Source organism: Onychostruthus taczanowskii, unplaced genomic scaffold (genome assembly GCF_017590055.1).
Source record: "Onychostruthus taczanowskii isolate IOZ18803 unplaced genomic scaffold, ASM1759005v1 scaffold121, whole genome shotgun sequence".
Lineage (NCBI taxonomy): Eukaryota > Metazoa > Chordata > Aves > Passeriformes > Passeridae > Onychostruthus > Onychostruthus taczanowskii.
This window is the reverse complement of record NW_024498363.1, coordinates 1,488,467-1,512,904: the sequence shown is the minus strand read 5'-3', so window position 1 is coordinate 1,512,904 and position 24,438 is coordinate 1,488,467. Positions and strand designations below refer to the sequence as shown.

The 24,438-nt window shown below is 44.8% G+C and overlaps 1 protein-coding gene across 1 annotated transcript in view; it reads left to right on the top strand.

Annotated features, from left to right (window-relative positions):
• The window catches only part of PSD3 (pleckstrin and Sec7 domain containing 3), a 114,836-nt gene that overhangs the window by 15,556 nt on the left and 74,842 nt on the right, over window positions 1-24,438 (top strand). The window contains exons 3-4 of the mRNA XM_041395940.1: window positions 9,270-10,338; window positions 11,760-12,140. Of these exons, the coding sequence (XP_041251874.1) occupies window positions 9,270-10,338; window positions 11,760-12,140 (1,450 nt within the window). The remainder of the gene's footprint in view (window positions 1-9,269; window positions 10,339-11,759; window positions 12,141-24,438) is intronic.

Here is a 24,438-nt window from a genome sequence, read left to right as displayed (position 1 = left end):
CAGTGAGGTGTCATGAGGCAACTGAGCTCATTTAACATCTTGCTTCTGCCAAAAGAGATGGTCCCAGACACACACTGCCACTGATTATCTCATGCTAGTTCTTGTGCTCATCTGTTTGCTTAGCAGGCTCAAGCCAGCAAAAACTGTAACAACCCCCCCAAAAATAATGCCAAAAGAACAATTCTAAAAAAAGGGCTTATTTTCTCCTGGCAATGTGGGCTGAATCACCTTTGCAAGGGGTCAAACAATGCCAGATCTGACACGTGAAAGAAAATCAAACACATACTTTGACCCATGCAACATACCTGTTGCTGAACTGCAATCGAAGAAATGATTGCTTTTGCTTTAGAATGACTAGAAGTTTTTTTCAAGAGCAAAGGAAGGACACAATGGCTGCTATTTTGTACAAGTAAAACCTTTTCAGGGTTCTTATGCTTCTGATTTAAACATCTTCAAGAAAATTATCACAGTATCTTTGTGTAAAGTGAGCATCACTGACATACATTCTGCTTCACTTGTTTGCTCTGTTGCTTCAAGGCACACATGTTCCAGCTGTGCTGCATCCCCCTCGCATTGCATGGAAGTGGTACCTTCCTGGTCCTCACTGCAGGAACTGCTCTTAGACCACAGGCACTCATTACATTGTTCTCATGACAGCCCAGACCGGTGACTGTAGTCTTGCCCAGTGCTCCAGCCCTGTTGTTTTCTGTTTTGAGGCACCACCCTTTGCCATATTTTCATCTCTTGCTCTTTCCATCTCCAGGCAATTCTGAAAGTCTGAGCTCCCTGGTCTGGCATCTTCCTCTGCAACTCTGTTTTCCTTAAGAGGTACAAAACTGCGTTTTCTGAGGGTTGGAGGACTGTCTGATTTTTACATTAATTTTGCTTAATTATGGTGAAGGATTGGCACGTCAGATGTCCTGCAGTGTTTACCAGGAGCACATACAAGGCTGGAATACAGAAAGCTCAGAGCTGTGGTACCCCTCTCCCACATAAGTAAGATTCCATCATCCTGTTGTGCATACTTGACTTTATCAGCTTGTTGTTGTTGTTTTTTCTAGTGTCCCACTGCATTTTCTGACATAGAGAAGTCTTGCAAGAGTTTTTAAATCATAATGTGTAATCAGTAGTTTTCTCATGAATATCCCCAATATTTGGTGTTGCTGATTGGCAGTGATGCAAAAAGAAGGTTAAATTTTTAAATTTAAGTCTCCGGTAGTACTGTATTAGAAGTTTGTGCACTACAGGAAGTGATTGCCTCTTTGGCACCAGCATGTTCACTGGCCATGCTGAGTGCTCCTCTTTCACTCCAACATGGAGTAAAGCAGGTCATTTTGGGTGCTCTGAAGAGCACCAAGCTCTTACAGTGCTGTCAGAAGAGAATTGTGCACATGAAAAAATAAATGCTGGTGCAGAAGGACAGGTTCCATTATGGTCTGCATCTTGGCTGCAGAGGTGGGGAGGTGGAACTGTTTTGCTGTCTCCCTTGAATTTCTTAGTCCTGCTTCCTGGGGCTGGGAGAAGCTGAGGCATGCTCGGGAGCTGTCAGATGTGGTGTGATGGATGTCTGGGTTTCCAGTCCAGAGGGGAGGAAAACTAAAGGGGGCACAAGGCATTATCCTAAGTCACTTGCTCCACAGGAGGAAATTGAATGTCTTGTGACCTCCACTTGAAAGCTGGACAGATCAAGTTATCATAACCTACAGCTGTAGGGAGGAGATTACCACATCCTCAACTTTTTAAACAAGAGAGTTGTTTGAAGGCCAAGAGTTTAGTACAAATAATCATTAAAACATGTACTGTTTGTTTATTGTTTTTAAAGGTGCAGAATTAAGCACTCAGAAGTTAGGAAATGCCAGAGTTAAGGCAGTAGATGTCTCCCTGTCTGTGCTCTTTTGGCCGAAGCTGAGAGCCATGCTTATGTGAGCACACAAATATTTGGGGACTTGGTGATGCTGGCACTCTGTCAGTGTCTGGCCACATCAGATGCTCTGAGCACACGTGGCACAGGCTGAATCCAGCTGAAGCTGGCAGGACTCAGCAACGCTTTCCTGGAGGCAGTCAGGTTGTCCCCTTCCGTCAGGCGGATAGAAAAGGCAGCATCCAGATCAGTGGGCACAACAGGAGAGGCTCAGCCAGCTGACTTAGCTTGTTACAGGCAGGTACAGTGGGACATAGATGCATTTTTACCTGTCACTATGGCCTCCTTCCTTGGCCTAAGCCCCATCATCTGGTGAGATCTGCAATACCAACACAAACCCTCTACTGTGCTGTAGCCTTGCGTCATTTCTGAAGCTTTCTGAAGGAAATGATGCATGTTAACTTGGTGTTGATTTGCACACAGAGAAGGCATTTAAATAAAATTATGTGGATAGGTGCAGTTTCTGGCCTGGTATTGGACTGAAAGAGTGTAACACAGAGTACAGCATGTATTTTTCCTGTTCACAGTTCACTGGTTTAACAAGTACCTTCTGCCGTAGATCCCTGTGTTGTTTATTTAACTCTATCCAGCATCCGGAGGAAGGGAGTCTCATTCACTGGGAGAGCCTGCTGAAAAGTTACTATGCCATGTCCAATGGCACCTTCAGCAACAAACACTTGGAGCCTGGGAGAGGCACATATCCCTGTGTGTCCTATTTTTGTTTTAGCTGGGCACATAACTTGAGATCCATCTCCTAGGGTGCTTTAAGAACTGCCTAGCAAGACTACTCTCAGCTTGGTTAACTGGTCCCAAACTCTGAAATGTAGTAAAGGACATCCTTTTCTGCAGATGTGCCTGGTTTCTGGATCTACAGAAATCCAGAGTTTCTGAGATCTGTGCTTACAAGTGATGGATTTTTAAAGTCATTTTTGCTTGCTCAAAGCAACTTTCCAAGGGTTTTGAGAGGATTATTGAAAAATACAATATTTTAAATATATAACATTAATTATAAGTCAATTTAGAGAGGCTGTAAAATTGTAGATGCTGAAAGTGTCAAAGCAGCTGTGAGTTGTCACTGCTTCAGAAGGTTTTTCTCCAGGTGAAGGCTCTTATGGAGCTTTTAAAGTAATTCTTGCTAATTACTGTGTGTATCTACACTTAGAAAATTTGTTAGCTGCTTCCTTTCTAAATCACAGCAGCAGAAAAATAGAAAATTTCAGATTCTTTTTGGATCCGTTGTTTACATTTTGGGTTTCAGACTTCTCCAAACATAAGTCTTAAATGAAAATTTGAGATTCTCACAGCCACATAATTCCAGAGTGTGGGACTTCAGAGAAGAAAAGGGCATTAAATATTCTAAGGCCCACTTGCACTTTTATGTCAGGATAAGGAGTCCAGATATTCCATTTGTATTTTCCCTCCTGTTCCTGCTCATGCTAGCAGCTGTTCCACTCTACCATTTTGCTTTCCAGGGTAATGACTCCTGGGACTGAGCTATCTCACTGACCATCTGTGGCCCATACAGCAATTTGTAGTGGATAATCCCTCACACTAAATCCTCTCAGCACGTGCTGCATGTTAGTTTTGGACTTTGTCCTGTTTTGAGCTCACTGTAGGCCTGTGAATGACTGCAGCAAGGTACCATTCTTCTTGCAACCAGGGGAAAGGAACAGGGCTCTTTGGAGGACACTTAATTCAGAGCAGTTGGGGTTATGCAAGTGGTCCCAAACCCTGTTTACCACTGGGAATTAGTTAAAATCTGTAGGGAAAAATATGCAGCCAAGTCACAGTATTGCTTGTATAAAGCTCTCCATCAGTAATAGTACAAGAACTTGTGCAGCTGTAAAAAAAAATCCACACAAACTCTCAGAGAGGCACAAAGTGACCCATGTGTTTTACATGATTTCTAAATGGTCATTGCTTTCTAAATGCACAGGATTTATGTTCTTATCCTAGTGGCTTTTCTCACTCTTTTCCAAACCAATGACAACTTAGCATCATCATATCCTACCAGACTCCAGCACTGGCTAGCAGAGAGATTCGTCACAGATTTACTTAGCACGGGCATGGTTGTCCTATGGCAGACTGAAGTTTTGTCTAACACTGTCTTTCGCAGCCCAAACCCCCCAGAATTTAGGGAACTGCACAAGAGCAATGGTGGGCAGTATCTTTTAGTGAATCTCTTCCAGTATGCAGGAAGCTGTGGGTGTATGATTTCCTGAGGAACATACTGCCCCTGCATGCATGCAGGGGATTATTTTTTTCCCTGAACAAATTAGTTTAATTTCTTAATTGAACTGGGTAACCCTGGGTAACCCTGAGCCACTGGCTGTCACAAGGCTCTGCCATAACTCTGTTCTCCTTTACTTTCCCTGCATGTCTGCTAAGGCACAGAGGCATTTCACCAGGATTTACTTTTAGGCAACTCTCCCCAACCTCTTCCCTCTGCCTCTCACTTTTCACTCAGCTTCCCCATTTCCACCAACCGTTGTGGAACCAATTGTTCCAAAACAACCAATTGTTGTTTTTACATAATGCTGCTGTAACTTTCGACGGGATGAAGATCTGGCTCCGCTTCTCCTTTTTGGAGCAAGCAAACTGCCCAAAAGCCTGGAGTGTCTGCAAGCTGCAGAAAATCCTGCGCCCAGTCCGGTGTAGATGTTTGCAGTCCAGTTACAAAAGCCCCATGTTTGCATTATGTTAATCCCCTGGCTTTGGCTACTCTGGCCAGGCAGGACCTAGCGCAGCATGGAGAATGACATCATTTGGAAAAAGGGCTGCTTCATGAGGCTGCCAGAGGCTCTGCAGCATCCCTCCCCTTTTATAGGGGACGGCTGCTCCATCTCAGCAGGAGCAGGCTGCTTTATCAATTGGAATAATTTTAGTGACTGTAGACTTTGTAACATGATGGAGTGCAGGAGAAGGAGATGTGTGTAACCCTCCTCTCTGCAAGGCTGCAGTAGCGATACAATACCATAAATCCTGTGATTTGTTCATTAAGTTCTGTCGCCTAGAGATTTGCCTCATCTTAATGCATACATTGTTTTTTACTTGCCCTAATCTGTTTTTTACAAATGGTGGCAAGAATACCAGGAAAGCGTAACTTATAAGTTGCTGCATGCAAGCTCACCCAGGTGCTACTTCTGATCGACGCAAGGAGCTGCAGAGACATAAAATGCAGGATGACTGGGCTGCTTAGTGAATGCTTTCAGCTCACTAATGCTGAAATGCCATAAAGCATCCTGCATTCCGAAACCAGCACATGACTCTCAGCATCGCCATTCTGCCCGATTCTCCCCTTACGGATGCAGTTACAAAAACGGCAGCTAAGCACAGACGTATCCCTGGCATGCCATCAGGCAGCCTTGCTGGAGGAAATTTTTTTTCCCCCTGCAAGCTGCCAAGGTGGACTCCTTAGCTCCTGCAATAGACTGAATGAGACTGCAGTTTCCCCCATCAGTTTCATAATACTCAGAAAGCATCCATTTACATCACTGTGTGCAGTGCAGGGCAGCAGCTGCCAGGAAATTTGAAACTATTTTGATTCCAGTTGACTAGAACAGCAGCAATTGAATTAGCTGGTACCGCTATAGATAAACTGATGATCTTTGCATTTTATTTCTTTGACCAATGGGTAACTGCTGGAGCTACAGTAACCTCTGTGAGTAAGGAGACTGTTCAAGCAAATATATCTAATTTCTCGAGCTATATAATATATATATATATACTGTATCGAGAGAGACACTCACACCATTCTTTTTTAAAATGTACCTGTAAACAAAATGTCTGTCTATGCTTTTAACTTGTGTTTTGCTTCCTAGAATTTCCTTTTATTATGCTGTAGACAAGTTTGCTTGACATGGAATGGTTATTTACGTATGAAATATCATATCTATGCCTGATTTAAGTCATTAATTCTTTCAACGTCTAGTCATCAGAAAGGCTGCCAAATGCTGTTAGGTTATATTTGCCCGGTCTCAGTTTTCTAGTCACTTACCCCCTTTCTATTTTAGCTTTTTCCTTATCCATTTCTTTCTTTTTATTCTTTTTTTTTTCTTTTTTTTTTTTTTTTCCATTTGTTGAAAGAAGCCACCTTCAATGCAAAGTAGAAATTTGTGTTACCTGAAAGTGTGTGTCCTTTGTTTGTTTGGTGATGGGTATTTTTTTTTCCCTGCGCATCTTCAGTGCAGTCCTTAAATTTTGTTGTTGTCTTTCTATCCTTGTTTGTAATGCAGTCATATTGGGGGATGGGGTTAGACAGGATATGCCAGTAGCTGCAGCAAGACATGATGCTGTGGTGGTGGATGGGAATAAGGGAGGAGTTTCCCTTAAAGAGCTCAGCTCCTCTAAGCTCTTGTACCTGAAATAGCTCTCTGAGGAAAGGCTTTCCAATTTTGGGAGACTGGCAGATTGGTTGTGATTTACTTCATGAAATAGAGACCTTGGCAGTCATGTGCATGGTAGTACCTAACATAATGGCAACAGAACACTGCTTTGATGTCATATAGGAAGTTTTTTCAGTCAAACAGAGAATTAGCAATATTCCTGCGTGAAGGCAAGAATCCCACTGACTTGTGCTTGTATACAGCAGTGGCAGCAGCAGCAGCAGTCCTACGGCTGCTGACATCTCACTTCAGAAGATTTACATTTCAGATTTACATTTCTATTGTGATAGCGCTACTCTCTTGCCGAGATGGAACACAGCTTGCAGGTGTGGCAGAGGGGAGTACATGTAAGCACCCTCTCTCCCTTTGGACACCTCTCTGTGCCTGCATGTGTGGGTATGTGCTCTGTATGTGTACCTCTTCTAGAGTCTGATGGGCTTGTTATGAAGTTCAGGAGGAGAAATAAATCAGAAACTTGCTCAAGATTTCTTTCCACTGTCAGCAGTGGCTGTTGGTGGCAGATGGGGACGCGCAGCAGAGCATTTAGCATTCACCACAAGAAATAAGGCCCCCTCTGTTTTCCTCGTGTTGGTTCAGAAGCTAAGATAGCAATTAGCAGAGACGAGCCTGGCCCCTTGGCAGGATCTGTGTGTGGTGCCTTGTTGGGGCTTGGCCTCTGGAGCACGTTGGCTGCCTCCCAGCCCCACAGGAGGCCAGGGCTGACGCTCAGGCTTCCTTCCAACAAGGCGGGATGTGTGGGTTGGAGTGAGGCATGGGGGGTCTCAGCTCTTGGGGCACTATGTATTCCCTTTCTTCATGCAGTGCAGCCAGAGTGCGGCCCGGGCAGTGGCCTGGCCAAGTGCTGTCACACAGTGCTGAGGGCATACACTAAGCATTGCTTGTGGGTGGATGTGTCCACCAAGAAGGGTTTATGTTAGCATCTGTAGTGACATGCTCCCTTATTAGTCCTCTCCTAAGAAATCCCTCCTTAGACCATGCTGAGAAAGCAGCAAGCACTAAAGCTTCTGCATCAGAGAAGGATTGCAGGATGAGAAGGCAGCTTGGGGATCCTTGCGTGGGGTTTTTCTAGTGCAGGTGTAGGGACATTTTTACCACAGAGCATCACTGTCATACGTGAGTCTGTCCTGGTGAAAGTGTCCCACAGTGGCAGCCTAGTGCCTGTGCTGTGAAAAGTGTGGGCTTGAGATGCATGCAAGCACTGCGTGGCTGAGTTGTGTGCAAAGGGGTCTGTTTGTCTGCTGCTTCAGACACTTAGGAAAAGCACTGTGGGTGCCCCCACACCTGTGTTTTGGAAAGCTTACCATGAAGATGGGCTGGTGATGCAATTGTGGACAGGGCATCCTTGCTCCTTACGGCTCCCTGGGACCTTGCAGCAGAGAAAAGGTCCCTGCTTTGTCTAGTCACTGTCCTGAACAGCAATCAAGTCGTCTGGATGAAGCTGAATTTTTATTATATAGTGATTAAGTCAGTGGCATGGAGACGTTTGGAGAACCCATTGAGGAAGATTCTGAGGCTTGGCAAGGTCCAAGACTGTCACTTTAATCTTGCACCACACACAGTGTGTGGTATTTTCCCTGTGGCTAGATATACTGGGATATACTTTTGCTTACCTTAACAAGCCACTGGCACATAGGTAGGCATATTAATGCACTTCTGAACTTCTGTTAGATTATCCTCTCTTTCACTTTGAACTCAGCCTATCATTAACCACAGCTACATGGCTTCTGCCTCAGAAACAGACCTTGGCCGGCCTGCTTGGAGCAGAGATGGGGATCAGTTTGGAGTGCAGTACCTAGAGATGCACCTTGGGACCAAACCATTCAAATTCAAGTTAGTGTCTGGTTTCAGAGCTGTCACCCCGATACTTTTTAAAGTAGGTGTTTGGGTCTGGCCACCCTGCAGTTTGATTTAAAACACTATTATACTCCAGGCCAGGTTTTTTTTTTGTTGCTAGGTTTTTGTTTTTTTTTTTTTTTTTTTTTTTTTCCCTAAAGGAGTGTGACAAATGCAGTTGTTGATGGTTGGCTTTTTAATTGTTGTTTTGGGGTTTTTTCCCCCCAAGAGCTCAGTTCCTCCTTGGGCTGTGATATAAGGTGGGCAATTATCTGTCATTATGTGATCCCTGAGGTCCCTTCGGACAGATGGTTCTCTGTTACCTCGAAACAATGGGAGCCGCCACTGGGTGCTTGGCGCTTGGAAAATGGGACCACCCATTTTTGCTCCTGCTTTGTTTACGTCGTTGGAAAAGCACAAGGAAGGAGGGGTGGCAATGTTTTTCTGCAGCAGTGTATTTGCTGCAGTAGAAAATGTGCATTGCTTGGTATGTATCCATCACTGCAACATGACCTTCAGCTACCTGAGTTGTTAAAGGAAGAGGGTAGTGCTGGCAGAAAGTTTAATTGCTCATTAATTACTTTGTAATTTAGCTAATTAGTTTTGTCAAGGCTGTAGAACATACGGGGTGTGGCTGATTATTTCCCAGCGTTTCACCTTTACAAGTGCAAATTACCTGAAAACGTAGAACCATCATTTGTAGTGTCTTTTTTAAGTAAAACCATCATGGGTGGTGTATGCTGTGGATGAATGTCAGACATCTGAATCTCTGCTTTCTTAGGCCTACGCGCCTGGCCTGTGGCCTGGCCTGAGGCCTCAGACTGTTCACGTGCCATCGGGACCTTTTCTGAAGTGTAGCAGACATTTCTGGCATTCCTTCCTCTGTAGTGCAAACTCCCAAAGTAGGGCCGCCCAAAAACTCCTATGTAAAAAGACCAGCTTTGGATAACTGTAGTATGAGAGCAGAAGTGAGTTAAACTGAAGTATTTTTTTTTCCCTTCAGGGGAGAGCATTTTTGCTCTGTAAGGAGCGGGCGGGGAGAGAGATCAAACTTTTTCCTTTGTGCGTGTAGTAGATAAATCCAGAGTCTCTCTCCTTTTACTTTGTAGGTAGTGGCCATGGAAGCAGCAGTTTGCCTCCTCATACCATCATCAATGAATTTCCAGAGTATGGCACTGTAGAGTCGAGCAGACAAGCTCCATCAGCTCTATCGACGTGCCAGGCCGAGCCTGTAACACACAGTCCAGAAAGATGGGACAGTCACCACCATGTCAGGCCTATTCCTCAGTGCGCAGCTCCTGCTCATAATTTGAGGCCTGATGCAGGGGCAGTGCAGCTTCACACCCCCGAAGAAGGTTTGCAACCCGCGGGTAATCTGCCAGAGATTATGAAAATCTCTCGACAGCTAGAAGCAACAAAGGTGCAAGAAAGAGCAAATACTTCTCTCGATTCAGAGACGCAAATGGAAAAAAAGAGTGTTACTGGCAGCCAAAATGTGCAGGCAGCCAGAGAACCAGTTCCAACAGGCCAAGAAAAACTCTCAGACATGCTTCTTCCATCTGAAAGAACAGCTGAGGAAAAAAAGTATTTGATCGTAGAGAAAGATCTGGCTTCAGTACAGGCTGGAGAAAAGCAGTCAGAATCCTCACAAGCCGTAAGTAATAAAGCAGAGGAGGTCCACGCAGCTCAGGAACCAAGCTGTCACAAGTCATCTGTGACAAACCTGGAAGCAGTCAGCAGAGTGGAGAGGGGGACACGTTTTGAGGAGTTTTCAGAGCACAATCAAGGCAAAATGCAAACAGGTACTGAGGGAAGGCTTGCTAAAGAGGCAGCTGTGAGTAAACATGTAGAATTTCAAGGTGTGGAGATCTTACGGCTGCAAAAAGCTGAGGAGCAGAGAAGAAGGAAGCACTCACTGCTGGACTCTGTGTCTGTGGAGAGGAAGGCATTCGCCAAAACATCCAGCCACTCTGTGTCACCAATGGTCTCCCCAGCCTTGCTTTCCTTGCCAGACAGTGCGTGGAATGAGGTCTGTGAAGACCCAAGGCTGGAACCTGCTGCTTCTGGAGCCACTCCTCTACCACTGCTCGAAGAAAGCAGGATGGATGAAGTTTCTGTGAAGGACAGGAAGAACTGTGGTGAGGAGGAGATGACTGTGATTGCAAGAGGCCAGGGCAGGTGAGCTGGTGCTAAGACGGGAGCAGGAGTCAGGCAGGGGTTCTCTTGTCTAGGCGTATGGCTTGTGCCTACCTGTTTAGGAGCTAATAAGAAGCAGCAAATATTTGTCTGCTGCCTGTGGTGTGGTGTTTACAGTACTGGTTTACACAGCTGGTGGTTGGCTAGTGCCTGAAGTTGGTACTGAAGCCACTTCACACCATCTTACTGAAGTTTACAGTCCATCTCAGATTTTGAAATGTAGAGATCTTGCTGTTTGCACAGTGATGTCGGTGTGATGAAGCATCTATAGCAGGTGTAATTGGGATCTGGACATGCCATGTAATTAAATACAGTTGGCATGCAAGCCTGGCCATACGCAGCTGAACAGATTTTCTGGTTTCATTCAGAGTTTGTGCAAAAATAGTGTGACAACCTCTGAATGGTTGGATAATGAAGACATTTTATCCAGGGCCATGTAGATCATAGGAGGATAAATGTTACAATATGTGCTTTCTATATTATCTATCTATCTATCTATCTATCTATCTATCTATCTATCTGTTTATATCATTTTAGCAGTACATATTGCAAGAATGGCATGCTGCTTTGCATCCTGATTTGCTTGTTTTTCTTTCCTGATGGACATCTCTGACAAAACAAAGGGTTCCACGGGAGCGCTCTGAGCAAACCATGCCCACTTTGAGCTGAAGAGTTGTGTGCTGCTGAGACAGCATCTCTACAAGGGAGGCTTTCCTGCCTCTGCACCTCTGTATCTGTGGAGTTTTGCTTTGGCTAGTGCCTGGAATTACTTGGGTTGGCTACCCTAACCTCTGGCATGTTGAGGAGCCCCACAGTATTGTGTGCAGCAGAGAAGAAAACTCGTCAGGGGGATGGCATACCTCTCCTTGCATCAGCAAGCAGGCTGAGTCTTCTCAGTCTGGCTCCCCAGGCTCCAATTTAAAAATTGCACATGCTTCCCTTTGCATTTGGGAGCGATTTCCTTCAGTTTTTTGCTGAAGTCTCCAGTCCTAGGACTGCAGAGATAGCAAATTATCCTTCGGGGGCAGAGCCTCCATCTGTATACACATCTCCAAGATGTGCAGCCTCTGGCTCGGCAGTGGTGCTAAGACAGATCTCACACATTGTGTGTGCTTTTCTCTTTTGCTTGTAAGCAGCTGATCTGTTAGACAATATTAGGATATTGTCTCCCAGCCATCTTCTTTTACCCAGAAAATTGTTTCTTTCTATGTCCCTGGAGAGGGAGATGATGCCAGTCATAAAGAGACATAGTGCAAGGAGGAACCAGCATTTTACCTGTGGTGTCCTCTCTTGCATAAAGCTGCATTGACCTTTCTGCTCAAAAAGGAGGAAGGTGGGAAGGGTTGCCCAAAGTCTAAACCTTGCCCCCAAACTGAAATGAAGTGTTTCTGGTTAATTTTCAGGATGATGGAGGAGGGGGAAGCTGCCACAGGAGGATATGAAGATTTTCTTGGGCAGAGGCACTCTGACGTCTCCACTGATCTGTACAGCTCACAGTTTGAAAACATCCTAGACAATGCATCTTTGTACTACAGTGCGGAATCTCTGGAGACATTGTACTCGGAGCCCGATAGCTACTTCAGCTTTGAAATGCCACTCACTCCCATGATCCAGCAGCGCATGAAGGAGGGTGGACAGTTTTTAGATAGGACATCAGCCGTGGGGCAGACAGATGTCCCTGACAGGGAGGTGAAGGGATGTGGTGAAGGCATTGCCAATGGCTTAAGGGATGTAAGCGAAACACTCTTCAGAGGAGACATCACAGAAGTCCCTCGTCTGGAAAGGTAAAAGTAGTGGGTGAGCTTTCTGTGTGCCTGCTGATTTTTCCCAACCTCTCTTTACTTCAGTGTACTGTCACAGAGTGTAGTTTTGCCTCTTTTAACACTTCTAATTTTCTACACAGAATAATTTCCAGGGTGACTGCAGGAGAGAAATGATCCATCCAAACCTGCCGTTCATAAGAAGAGTGACAATTTACATTATGAAGGTTTATTAGGCAATGCTGATGTGTTGATAAAAGGTATTATCACATCTCTGGGACCTGTCTCTGGAGGAGTTAGTTATTGGAACCTTGTTCAGCTACAGTTCCTACCTGAATTTATTTGCAGCAACTTTAGGAGCAGTAACACTTTGTGTACACAAATGAGTTCCAAATTCAGTTTGTGATCTGGATGTTAAAGATGTGTCTTTGGGCACAGTGTTTCCTCTCTTGAGGCCAGTGGGAGTTTAGAACATTACTTCTGCTAGGATGAGATTTTGCTCCCACCACATTCATAGGTTGGCTGCTTCTTTTGTTTGTGCACTTACTGGAAGACAAGCGAGCATTGCAAAATTGTTAATAATTTCTGTTTTGGTAAAAGGAGAAGTTATTAAAAGAAAGAGTCATGTAAGAAGCCAAAACTAGGCTGAGTGGTCAAAAAATACTGCACAATTGTAGAATATCACTCTATGTGCAAACTTTTCTTATAGTGTGCTGTCAAAGAGAGTGGGGACACTGAAAGGCAGACACAGACAAAATGGGAGGTTGAATTAAAAGCAGAGTGGTGAGGGTGCAACACGCAGATTGGTGAAGGACCTTGTGAGTGAGAAAGATGCCTCTGGTCTTCATCTTCCAGGGACAGGATGTTATCTAACAGTCCTAGGACTATTCCCTTAGATGGGACTGGTCTAGTTAGGGCTTTCCTGGGAGTAAAGGTGGGAGATCTTTTATGTGTTTTATTTCTTTTGTGCTGAAATGAAAGAAGTCCTTTGAGCAGAAGTAGTTTTGCTAACTATGGATTAAGGTACATTTTGCTCTTAAAATAGCAGGCAGAAGGACATTAGAGTTTAAAATATTTTTTCCTCAATCATACCGTTAAACAGGTGTTTAAATCTTGTGCATGCGTGGTGTGTGCCAATAGGCAATAAGTGACTGCTAATCTGCAATAACCTGTATGGAGTCAGAAACTGAGGTCAGTCCTGAGACTTGAAGCTCCTTACTTACAGCAAAACCAAAGGCTGACATAAAACTGGACAGAGGACAACAAGCAGCACATTCAGATCCTGATTCTGTTACCCTGTAGTTGCAGCATCTAGTATTTAAAAGATACTGTCAAGCAAGGCCTACATTGGTTCATCAGAACAAAAATTATGACAAAGACAAGGTGTGCTTAGATGAGACACATCAGGTGCCTGCCTAGTGTGGATTTCACTTTGAATTAATTTTAGTTTAGATTTGCAGCCATACTGATAAACTAGCAGTAGATGTTTAAATACTTTTTTCCTCACTTAATTGGAAAAAAAGTGTTCCTGGTTTGTTTAGGGATAAGTCTTAAGGGCTCACCTATGGTAGGTGCCAGTAGAGAATGTCACTACGGCAGGATAGCTAGCCATGAGTATGCCCAACAGAGTAATCCTCCCAACAATAATCTTACAGCTAACACCACCCTTCCACCTCCGGTATTCCAATATCATGTTGTTTTGCACCAGGCGTGTATGTTGTGTGGTGACTTGACAGGTCGTGAGTACTACTTTGTTGGAGCCAGTGGGGAATCACAAGTGTTAAGAGCGCATGGGTGAGAAGCAGTGTGTGCGTGCTGGGGGCGGCGGGAGGTTTATGGCACAGGGGTCAAGGTGGTCTGTCATGATGATGCTCAGGTGAACTAGAAATAGCCTCCTGAGCCCTGGCGTCTCAGGGAGTTTGAACGCGCGGTTGTGTTGTCTGAAGCAATCCGAGACTTAGGTTTACCTGAGTCTGCCTGTGCGCTGCGTGTATGCACCTCTGTGCCTGCTGCTGAAGCTCTCGTTTCCTACGGTGCCGTGAGCCCGCGGTTGTGCTTGGGGCTGCAATTCCTCACGCGTAGCGCCTGTTGGAGCACCCTCCGCAGTGGTCCAGCCCTCCCGGAGGAGGAGGCTGGGGGGAGGTAAGCCCTCCGCCCCGCCCTGCCCGGTGCCGCCGGAGCGCTCCGTGCGCTTCGCCCGGCCGGGCCTCACCCCTCCCACCGCCCCCCACTGGAGGAGAGCGGCGGGAGAAGTCCCGCCCAGATGGGTGGGGGTTGCTGTAGGGGCTCGGCATGTGGATACTGGCAAGTGCAAAGGGAAGCGGGGGGATTTCGGTGCGGGGGATATGGGAGCAGAGCAGGGTAGTGTGGCAGTGCGGGACAGCAAGGAGCATGAGACCCGTCCCCTTTTTGGGAAACGGTACTGCCAACCCGAGGGAGCAAAAACCGAAACCAAAATCTCAGCTGTGCCTTGTGCCATAGTATTTCGGTGATACAAAAAGTGAGTGGGGAGGGAGCATGCTTCCAAGTACCATTACTAGTTAATGGGGGTGCCGTGTGAAACACAAGCAGTTCTTCCTGGCTCAGAGCAGAAGGGGATGGTCGACTTGAGTGCAAAGAGCTAGTGTTTTTTTACCTCGAGATTGAAAGCCGTGTGCCAGTTGGGAAAAGAGGAGCTGGGGTTCCCGTGGCCATGCCTTCCTGTTAACAGGTAGCTGAGCACCATAGCACCTTCTGCACCTGTCCAGAGAGATCCAGAGCGTACCTCACACAGGGAGTGAGGTTTTGATGCATAAGGACAAGTAATGGCCTGGCCACGTAATGAATAAGCGGGAGGGTAACATCCTTCTTCACTCTTAGGAAATTGCTGGCTTTGGGAGGGGTCAGCTTTGGTATGTGAGGGCCGGTCACATGCCTTCAGAACTGGAAAAAAAAAAAAGAAAAGAGGAAAAAAATTATTAGAGGCTTGCAGGCTGCAAGATCCTATGAGATCCTAGGTGTCTGAAGATTTCAGCCGTGCTGTCCTCCCTTTCAGCTGCTGGCTGTGGTTAAACACAGTAAGTCTTGGCAAGAGCTGTATGATGGACCTGCCTGCTTTGACAGCCACCTGCCATGCTTCCTTAGGGTAGGGGGATGTAAGCTGCCCTTGAGTCTTCCTGCAGAGCAGGCAGGCTTACTTTTGCAAGTAGCCCTTTCCTGGCATAGCTTAGGTACTCTTTGTGCCTGGCCAGTGGAGGAGGGATGGTTGGGGGAGAAGGGTCTGCAGCTTGCCTTCTTTTGGGACTCTTCATGTCTTGGGGTGGAGTTTATTCTCTTTCAGTTCTTTGAGATAAGCTCAGTTGGTTAGAGCATGGTGCTAATAATGCCAAAGCTGTGGGTTTGATCTCTGTGGGCCGTTCGCTTAGCAGTTGGCATCGATGATCCTTTTGTCCCTTCCAACTCAGAATGTTCTGTCATTCTGTAGTGATTAACCCTCTGAGGGAAAAAAAATATTCTGCAGCTGAAGTATCCTTGAATTTCCTACAGGAGGGGGTCGGAGAACAGGGGGAGGAGGGGTAGTGTGCGAGGTTTCAGAGCTGAGCGACAGTCTTGCTATGTGTCAGGGCACCATGGGATACTCATGAAATAGGCTGAGCCTGAGGTTGTCAGTGTAATGAAGCTTTGTAATCTCAATAAGGAGGTTGCATTTGGACCGCGTTTGATGCCCTTGTGTCTCTGTTATCCTTGCAGAGGCATGCAGTCCCCACTGCCACACCCATGCTCCAGGTGCTGTACTCCTCCCTTCCCGTGCCAGTTGGGCTGTGTTAAGGCGAGCAAGGCTCAGCCTTCCTATCTGGGAGTTTAGTCTTACTTTTAGAGGCAATAAAAACTGTTTGCAAGCTGCTGCCGAGACACTGAGCTTGAGTTAGTGTTGCCTGGACTAGGTGTAATCATTTGCAAATTGATTGAAGTTGGTGATCCAAGTCAGAGTGGGGTGAAATGGATGTGTTTCCAAAGCAGTAAGATATATCTGAGGGGAAAAGGAGTTATCTTTTCTAGGTATACCACAGACAAAGCATCTGTGTCACTAAATGTAAAGTGTGAAATTTTCTCCATGATGATCTCTGTACTTCCAGACTTTAAGGACTGGACTTCTTTTAGTGTTTTCTTATACTGCACACTTTACAGCAGGTTTTCCATTCCCTCTCCCCTTGTAGGCTAGAGTCAGAATAAATTTTTAAAAACCCACAGAACAACAACGAAAAACTTATGGCATTTCTTTTCCTGCCATAAATGCCTTTTCCTTTGGTTTGAGAAGTATTGTCTCTGTTGGCAGGACATTGCCCAAGATTTTTGTAAACCTGGAGAGAAAATAAAAAATCTGTATTACAACTCCTAATCCTCAAAAATGCTAAATATTTGCCACCTGCCATCATCTTCAAGGAACTGCTGGTGCTCAGCAAATTCTGCAAGTCCTTTTATTTTTTTTTCCCCTAGAGATGCAAACACAAATTGAGTTGCATATGTATTCAAGAGGGGAAGAAAACAAACTCCCTAAAGCAATCTGGCAATTCTCAAAATAAATTCACAAGAATGTAGCCTGAAATTCCCATGGGTACCAGGTTACTTCTAATTGTTGGGACCTCTTGAAAGCATTAGGATTTGTAGTGGTTCCCATGGTGGATATTTTTCTTCTGTGTATAGGTCATTTCCAGCAGTTTCTTACTTGGCACTCTGCTTATTCCTTCTTTAAGACAATAAACTTTGTTGACAAATAAATTCAGTTTTGATTCCTCTCTCCAGGTTGATTCTCTGAGTCTCGTCCCAGTTTATGAATACCCGCATGCCAGTTATAATTTTGGTTTTCAGTTTGTACACTGGTAGTCTTGTCCAAAGTAGCTTGTATCTGATTTTTCCATGTAGTTACAAGACTCACTACTTAAGAATCTAACATGTAACCTTTATATGCTCATTTTTTTTCACTTTGAAGATTCACTTTGAGACCCAGTTGAACTTTTTCATTTAGGATGAAATCTGCTGAGATCCCTATTTTTCTGAGTGGATGTTTTTTTGCCTTCTGACATGCCTCAGCTCATGGAAGATTCTGGGACCTAGGAGACATAGGTCAGTCAGAACATGGTACTTCATATTTGCTGCCAACCATATGCCCAGCATAAGGAAGGTTATTCAGAGGGATGGAGTTGGTTATTGTCCTAGGAAAGCAAATGCATCAAATGCATCTGCAGCTAGTGAGCAAGCAAACAAGCACTGGAGCCCATTTGCTGGGCTCTACATTAGCCACATGGGCTAATGCCTCTGTCAGTTGTTGAACCACTGCTGACCACAATGTGCTGGCACAGGTGTATGTTGAATCCAGGTAAAGATGAAGTGGCGTAATTCTCAGGGTAAATTTCTGACACCACTGGCATTTTGGCAGCTGAGGATTTGCCTTGTTATTTCGCAGCCTATTAACTTCTAAAAAGTTGTGCTGCACTGTTCACCTTGGTATTCCCTCCAGGAAGGTGTCATCACTTTATTAAGGCTCTGGAGATACGCTGTACAGAGTTTGCCTTTGCTCTGGCTAGCATGGTCCTTGGAGCACTAGTTTAGTGAGAGTTTGTAAAGCTGCTTCTAGTTCCTAAATAAACTGTTGTTTTATGGAAGAAAAGGGCTGCTGACTTTTCGCCTCTTCAGTTCCCAGCCTCCTCTGAAAATAAAACAAACACAACAAAAATCCAGGAGCTGACAGAGACAGAAGAGAAAAAGAAAAAAAAAAAGTGGAGCAGCTGATCAGTTTGCTACACAAAGCCCCTCAGTATAGAGCTGTCAGCAGCTCAGCTTTTAAGCTGGCATCTGTTGGCACATCTCCATTAAAGTCAAAGCCATTTAGGTCAGAAAGGCTAGATTCACCCAAACCGAGGCATCTCTGCCAGCTCTGAGCTGGTCCCAAAGTGCAGCCTTGCCGTCTCATCTATTAGCCACGACTGGCTGCTAGTCAAGCCCCTCTCCACATTATTGCTGGTTAAATCTCTTCCTCCGTGTGTGTGCTGGGATAGGGAGAGACAGAGCCTGGCAGCTGGCAGGATGGCATGGAGAGGCATGCATGTCTTTGGATGTGCATATGATGCTGGAGCAGCCGTGGAGAAGAATGGCACACAGAGCATGCAGACTCCCTGCTAACACAGCTGGGTGTGCTGTGGGTTGGTTAGTGGCTGATTTTGATTTGTTGCTTTTTTTCTTTATTCACTATTCTTTTTGAGGACAGGTGATTCATTTTGCTGCATAGTTTCAGTGTAAAGCTGCTGTGTGATACTGGTGCCAGTACTCAAGTGCTTCATCTGCACATTTGCAGGGAAGCATGAACTTAAAGGTGTAAACACATATATTTTTATGCATCCGTTTTGCTCCCTGCCAGGGAGGACCAGCTGCTTGGCTAATATGCTTTTCCTGAGCCAGTCTCCCAGCAGTTAAACCAAGCCCAAGCATGGGGTGGGCTCTGATGTATTTCCAGTTTTGGTCCTATCCTGGAGGACCCAGCAGGAGCCTTGTAGGGAAGGAGGGTCATGTGTGTGCTGAACACAGGGATGGTGGCTCTTGATACCTGGAGTGGGTAGGCTCTGAGGGGAGAGCCTGAGGGCTCCTGAAAAACATAGGGGCTGAGTGTTTTCTGAACACTTGTTCAGAAAACAAGGTCATAGGTATGCAGTGCATTTGTGAGGTCTGTTTTTTATTTTTGTTGGGTCGGGTGGATCAGATCCTGAGTATGGGACAATCCTAATGCTTTCAAGAGACCAGTCTGTGTGTCTGTGCATGTCAGAAATATCCATTGCAGGGAGGGGCCTTTGGATAACCGCTGTAGCAAGGACCAGTTTTTCACTTTCTAGGCATGGTGACATTAATGCGGTAGTGTCCCTTTGCAAGCGCTAACCCTTGCCAAAGCAATGTATGAAGCCTGAGGTCAAAAAGAAATCAAACCTGAAGTATTTTTAGCAAGACATTTGTACTTCAGGTGGCAGTGGGCCAGCATGTCTGTGTGATAATGTCTGTGTAATAAAGTACGCGCTGTCTCTCGGAAGGGCTGCAGTCCTGTCCCTGCATGTGGTGGGACTTCTTGTTTTAATGCAGTGATCCTGTAATGACAGTTGCATTTGCTGTATACAAGCCTACAGAAATGGTGTTTTCTGAATGCTTTAGCTGCTAGCTCCCTTTTTTACAATCAGTAGGAATTATTTTAATGAGAAAAAGACAAATTATTACAGGAAAGAAGAGGTTATTTTTGAACAGCAGTATGCATTTCAGCCTGTGAAATTGACTTTGCATACATATTTTATTGATAACCAGTAAGGGATTACAGGGATTGTTACTTTTAACTTTGCCCCTCTCCCTGTGATGTGACAAGGTTGAGGTACTTTTTAATATATGCTTGGTGGTTACTCTGGCTTATGGACACCATCCTCGCTTTGTATGTCCTGGCTGATGCTGTGCTTGTGAGACACCCACTGAATTGAGTTGCAGCAAAGTGCAGCTGTGTCAGTCCTCAAAGAGGGATCTACTTCAAAGCATGTCTTTGAAGAGAATCCATACGTAGGACTTCAAAGCAGATTAAACCATTTGGAGTAAAATAGCACACTGAGTCATCTGCTAGGAAAGGGCATTATTTTAATTTTTTTTATTATTTTTCTCCCCTTCCTACATCCTAACTTGGACGAGCCCTGCAGCTGAAGGTAACTGGCAAGGTAAATCATTGCTTGAAGTGCTTTTGTGCTCACTCTCTCTTGGCCCTGAAGAAGCTGGTGTGGAGCTGCAGCAAAACTGCAGCACAGCTGTTCCCAGCCCATTTGTGTGGTCGGGTCATTTGTAGCAGGAACTGAGTCATCACATCCCACGGCTACTGGGATTTCTTCACTTTCTTCAGTGAGGCTGCTTCTTTCAGAGCTGGGCTGTTCGAGTACAGCTTTTCAGGTCCTTTTAAACAAAATGCAGACTGTGCCACTGGTTATGTTCTGAAACGTGAAAGGATATCATTCACCGAACAGCCACATCTCTCCGAAGGGTTGCAGACCAGGGATTTGTTTCCACAGGGCAGGACATAGAGGGTGGACCAGAGGAGTGAGGGTAGGCACCTGACTGTTTCTGATTTGTCCCTGCCATGCTTCTGAGAGGCTGTTGGACTAGTATCAGAGCATGCTTTTCATGGACAGAGTTGATGGTTGTGGATGGAATGCTGTCCTGTTTCAGAGCCAGGTCAGAACCAGGAGGAGAAGGCTTGGAGTGAAAGTGTTTAAAACAACAGGGCCAGCACTGTCCTGCAATAGGTGATTATCAGCTTCAATGTGGCCCCTCAGTGGACACCGTACCCCTGCTGAAAATAACATTGGTTCTGGCCCTACCTTCAGCATGCCAGAATCTCTCCACCCTTCCTTATTTTTAATCATTGCTGTGTTTTGCTCTGATGGGTTTTGCTGGCAAATGCCTGACACAGCTTGCCTTGGAGCAAAGCTGATGTTAAAGGCATGCACATTTATTTGAGAGAAAAAGTTGGTTTTCCTCCTGTTCCCTCCTTCTCTATTTTCAAAAAGTCTGTGAAGGCTCCAGCCCTGTCTTAATCCAAGCTCCTCTGCAATTGGTGCAACCAGTGCACTCTCTCCAGACGTGTATGCCAGATGAATTAATGTTCCTTGGGGAAGGAACATATGCATCCAGGGGAGTCTGTGTGGTACAGAGCATATGCTGTGCATCAGTCTGGTAAAAGTGAAAGGCAGTGGCAAGCTGGGTTCACTGGAGTGGCTGTGATGAAGACAGCACTTAGGGTGAGTTGTCACACCCTGCCACTCAGTGTCAACTCTGAACATCGCTTCTTTGTTAGCAGCTGGGCTAATTGCTTGGTGCTTTTGCTCCATAAAGGAGAATGCTAATAGGCATTTTTTCCTTGGGATGAAACAGAGAGTTTTTTCTCCATGGCTTTCAACAAAATGAAGAGCATACCAAGGTTTAAGACATCATAAATTCAGGCTGAGGTTTCCTCTTGAAGCGTAGTTGGTTGGGATGGTGGACCACTGAGATATGAGGTGTCTGTATCATTATCATTATGTTACTGGCCTTGCTGTGTTTTTCTGGAAATTGCAGCCATTCTTCAGTCAAACATTACTGTGTAGAGTTTCAGTTTTGGTGGGGCCTAGAATGGGAGATGGGGGCTGTAATTGAATCTAGAATATTCACAAACAGATCAAGTGTGATAAGTGCTGAGCATGGCAAGATTGAGGTAGTTTGACATAGGGAGCTAAATGGCTGTAGAACTGGTCTGTAATGGAATAAGTGAAGAAAACAGTATAAAATGCCTAGCAGTTACGGTGTATTACAGGAAAGCTGGAAAGCCTGGCAGAGCTCAGAGTCTACAGCTTACATGTTTTATCTGTGAGCTTGGAAAGCTGTTAGAAAGTATTGCATTTACCACAGTAGCTGCTTATCAAATTCCTGTAATTTCTGCTGGATATGGTGGTCACAACCTCGGTGCATTCCATGTGGTTGTGGGGATGCTTTAACAGAAGGAGAAAGGGCGCATCAGGAGTGTGTTGCTGGGGACAGAAATACTATAGTCTATAAACCTGGTTTCTGGCCAAAGCTCATGTGCTGTGAGACTAAAGAGGTCTGGAGTTTTTTTGTAGCTTCTGTTTTCTGTGTTTACTGATAGCAGAGATTAATGTAAGTGTCTCTAGATTAAAATCAGCAGCCATTGCTGGACAGGCAATTACTAGCAAGATCATTACAATCGCTTTTAGCTTTGAATCTAGGATGAGGGGGAATATAATCTATTACATTTTTTCAGCCTGTGTTTTTCAGGAGTAAAGCTGCATGAGAAATCCATGTCCAACCTTGGTTTGCATCACAAAGCCCTTTCTTGGCACTTGTTTTGGTGGTAATGCTGCTGTGGATTCTTTATGTGTAGAAACTGTAGACTGCAGAAGAGAGACCTATTTTCAGCCTTGGTTGCTCTTAGCTCTTGATTATAATTCATTATTAGCACTTTTCAGAGGGAGGCAAGCATTACTGAGTTCAACAGATTAGTAAACTGAGGTAGGAAGGGAAAATGATGGACCTGAAAAGTGCTGAAAGTAAGAAGAGACATCAGTAACACCTGATTACCTGATAACACCTAATACCTGAGTAACACCACTTGGACCCTGCTAAAATATCCTGCCCTGAAGGCAGCTTGCACAGTAGCCAGGCACAGGTCATCTGCATTTCCTAAGCCCTCAGTGATATGAGCACTGAGTCTTCAAACTACCTAAAGCCACTTGAGAACTGAAGTCTCACTTTACTGCTAAGAATCTATAATTTCCCCCGAGCAAGAGGCTTATGTTACAGACGACCAGTATTGATTTGACAGCCTTTTGGTACTTGTACTTTGTGAGCACAAAAAGTACTCACTTAGTACTTACTTTTTGTACTAGGTACAAAAAGTATTTACTTAGCCCTCCCGTTGTACTAAGTAATATGCTAATCAACTATCAGAATTAACTACTGGAATAGCAGAAGGAAGCATCCCTTATTCTTCAGTGCATGTATGGGCACCCTCAGTCAGTATGAAGCTTTAGAATGGAGAAGTTGGAAGATAGTTTTTCTTATGCAGCCCTGTTGACTAGTTTTGGCAAACAGGGGAAGGAGCACGCCCTCCCTCTTGCTGGGTGTTCCTCCTTCGCATCCCAGACATGGCTCCGAGAGGCAAAACAGAAGCTGGGAGCTGTTGTACTGTTAATTTCACTACGGGGCAGATGCTGGTGCTTCCTTTCTTTCTAAACTTCTGGTGGTTTGTGGTAATGTCAATCTCATAGTGCAGTAGTGCCTAGCAGGGTACAGATGTTTCTTGTCAGCTTTGGCCATCTTTCAGGGCTATAAATACTACCTTTAATAAAGAGCAGTGGTGAAAGAGGACTGTGATATATAGTGAGGTGAGGCTCTGTGAGTTGGCATGGCTTTTGAAGCAGCATTTTTACATTAAAGACTCCGTAGATTTGTTAGCTCACCTGGGTATGCTTTGCCCTTGTCAGTTGTTAGAGATGGGAATTTGGAATGAGTCATGCCTGATTTGAATGGACAGAGTGTTGCTCAGGGCTTGTGTCAGGGTACTCTGTTATTAGCTTTCTTCACAAGTTTGGTATAGGCCAAATTTAGAGAATTTCAGACATTTGCTAGTGGCTTTGGATAGGGCTAAGGAGGCATTTTCCACAACAGTGATGTCAGGAGGGTCTTTTTTCTTTTCTAGGATGACTGATGGCCAGTAATATTAGTGTTGTTTGAATTGTATTTACAGTATTTATTTCCTACTAGGCTTTGAGACTGACTCGCTTTTGTTATAGCAAGATTTTATTTATGCTGAAATAATTGCAAACCAGTGCAAATCCCCAGTTCTTGCAGGAACCGGTTTTCCCAGATACTTGATAAAGAAGTTGTACCCACAGGGTAAATGTGTGATATTTCTGATGTTGTAGAAGCACTGAAAGGATGGAATCAGAGGTAAAATGGGCAAATCTCTGTTCTGTACATGTTCTTCTATTAAACCATGCATGAGAAGTGAGGTAGGAAGCAGGTGATAATTTGTGGCATGCCGAATACCTAATTTTTTTCTTTTAAGCTCACCTTATATGAAATCTCATCTTTGAGGAGTTAATGAATGACTAGCAGACATTTGAGTAAATGGCTAGACAATTGTTACTGGAGCACAGCGATCAGTTGTTTTAACCATGGCTTGTCAAGTCTGAAAATTACAGTGGTATGTGAAACTGTGGTATGTTGTTTAAAGCGCTGTGTGTACAAAGTCATGTTTAACTCATTCCATGCATATCTGTCCTGTGCATGACCCTTGCTGATCATTCGTTATCCCTGCGTAAATGGCATTTTAGTAAAAAGAGTTTCTATATAGTATAAAAATATAGAAATAAAAATAGAAAAGTTGTCAAGTGCACACACACACACACACATACACGGAATTGAGATTTTGCAAAAATTTTCATGCCAGTGTCTGAGAAAAGCTTCTAAAGTTAAAAATCTGCCTTTGTGCAGGGGTGTGTATGTGGGGGTGTGCTTTTTGGTGCGGCGGGCTCTTGCCTCTTTCATGGGAGAAGCAAAGCAGGCACACAGCTCAGCCAGAGCTCTCCTATTGTATTAGAGGTGGGAGGAATGTGTAAGTGCAAGATTTATCTGAAATGCCTTGGGATTGCCATGCTGAACATTTTGACTTTCAGCAGCTGGTGAGGGAAATAATTTTCACCATGAGGGAGCAGGAGGGAAGCAAGGAGTTCTCCAGACTGGCATGGGTGGTTTGTGTCTCTCATAATCCAAACTG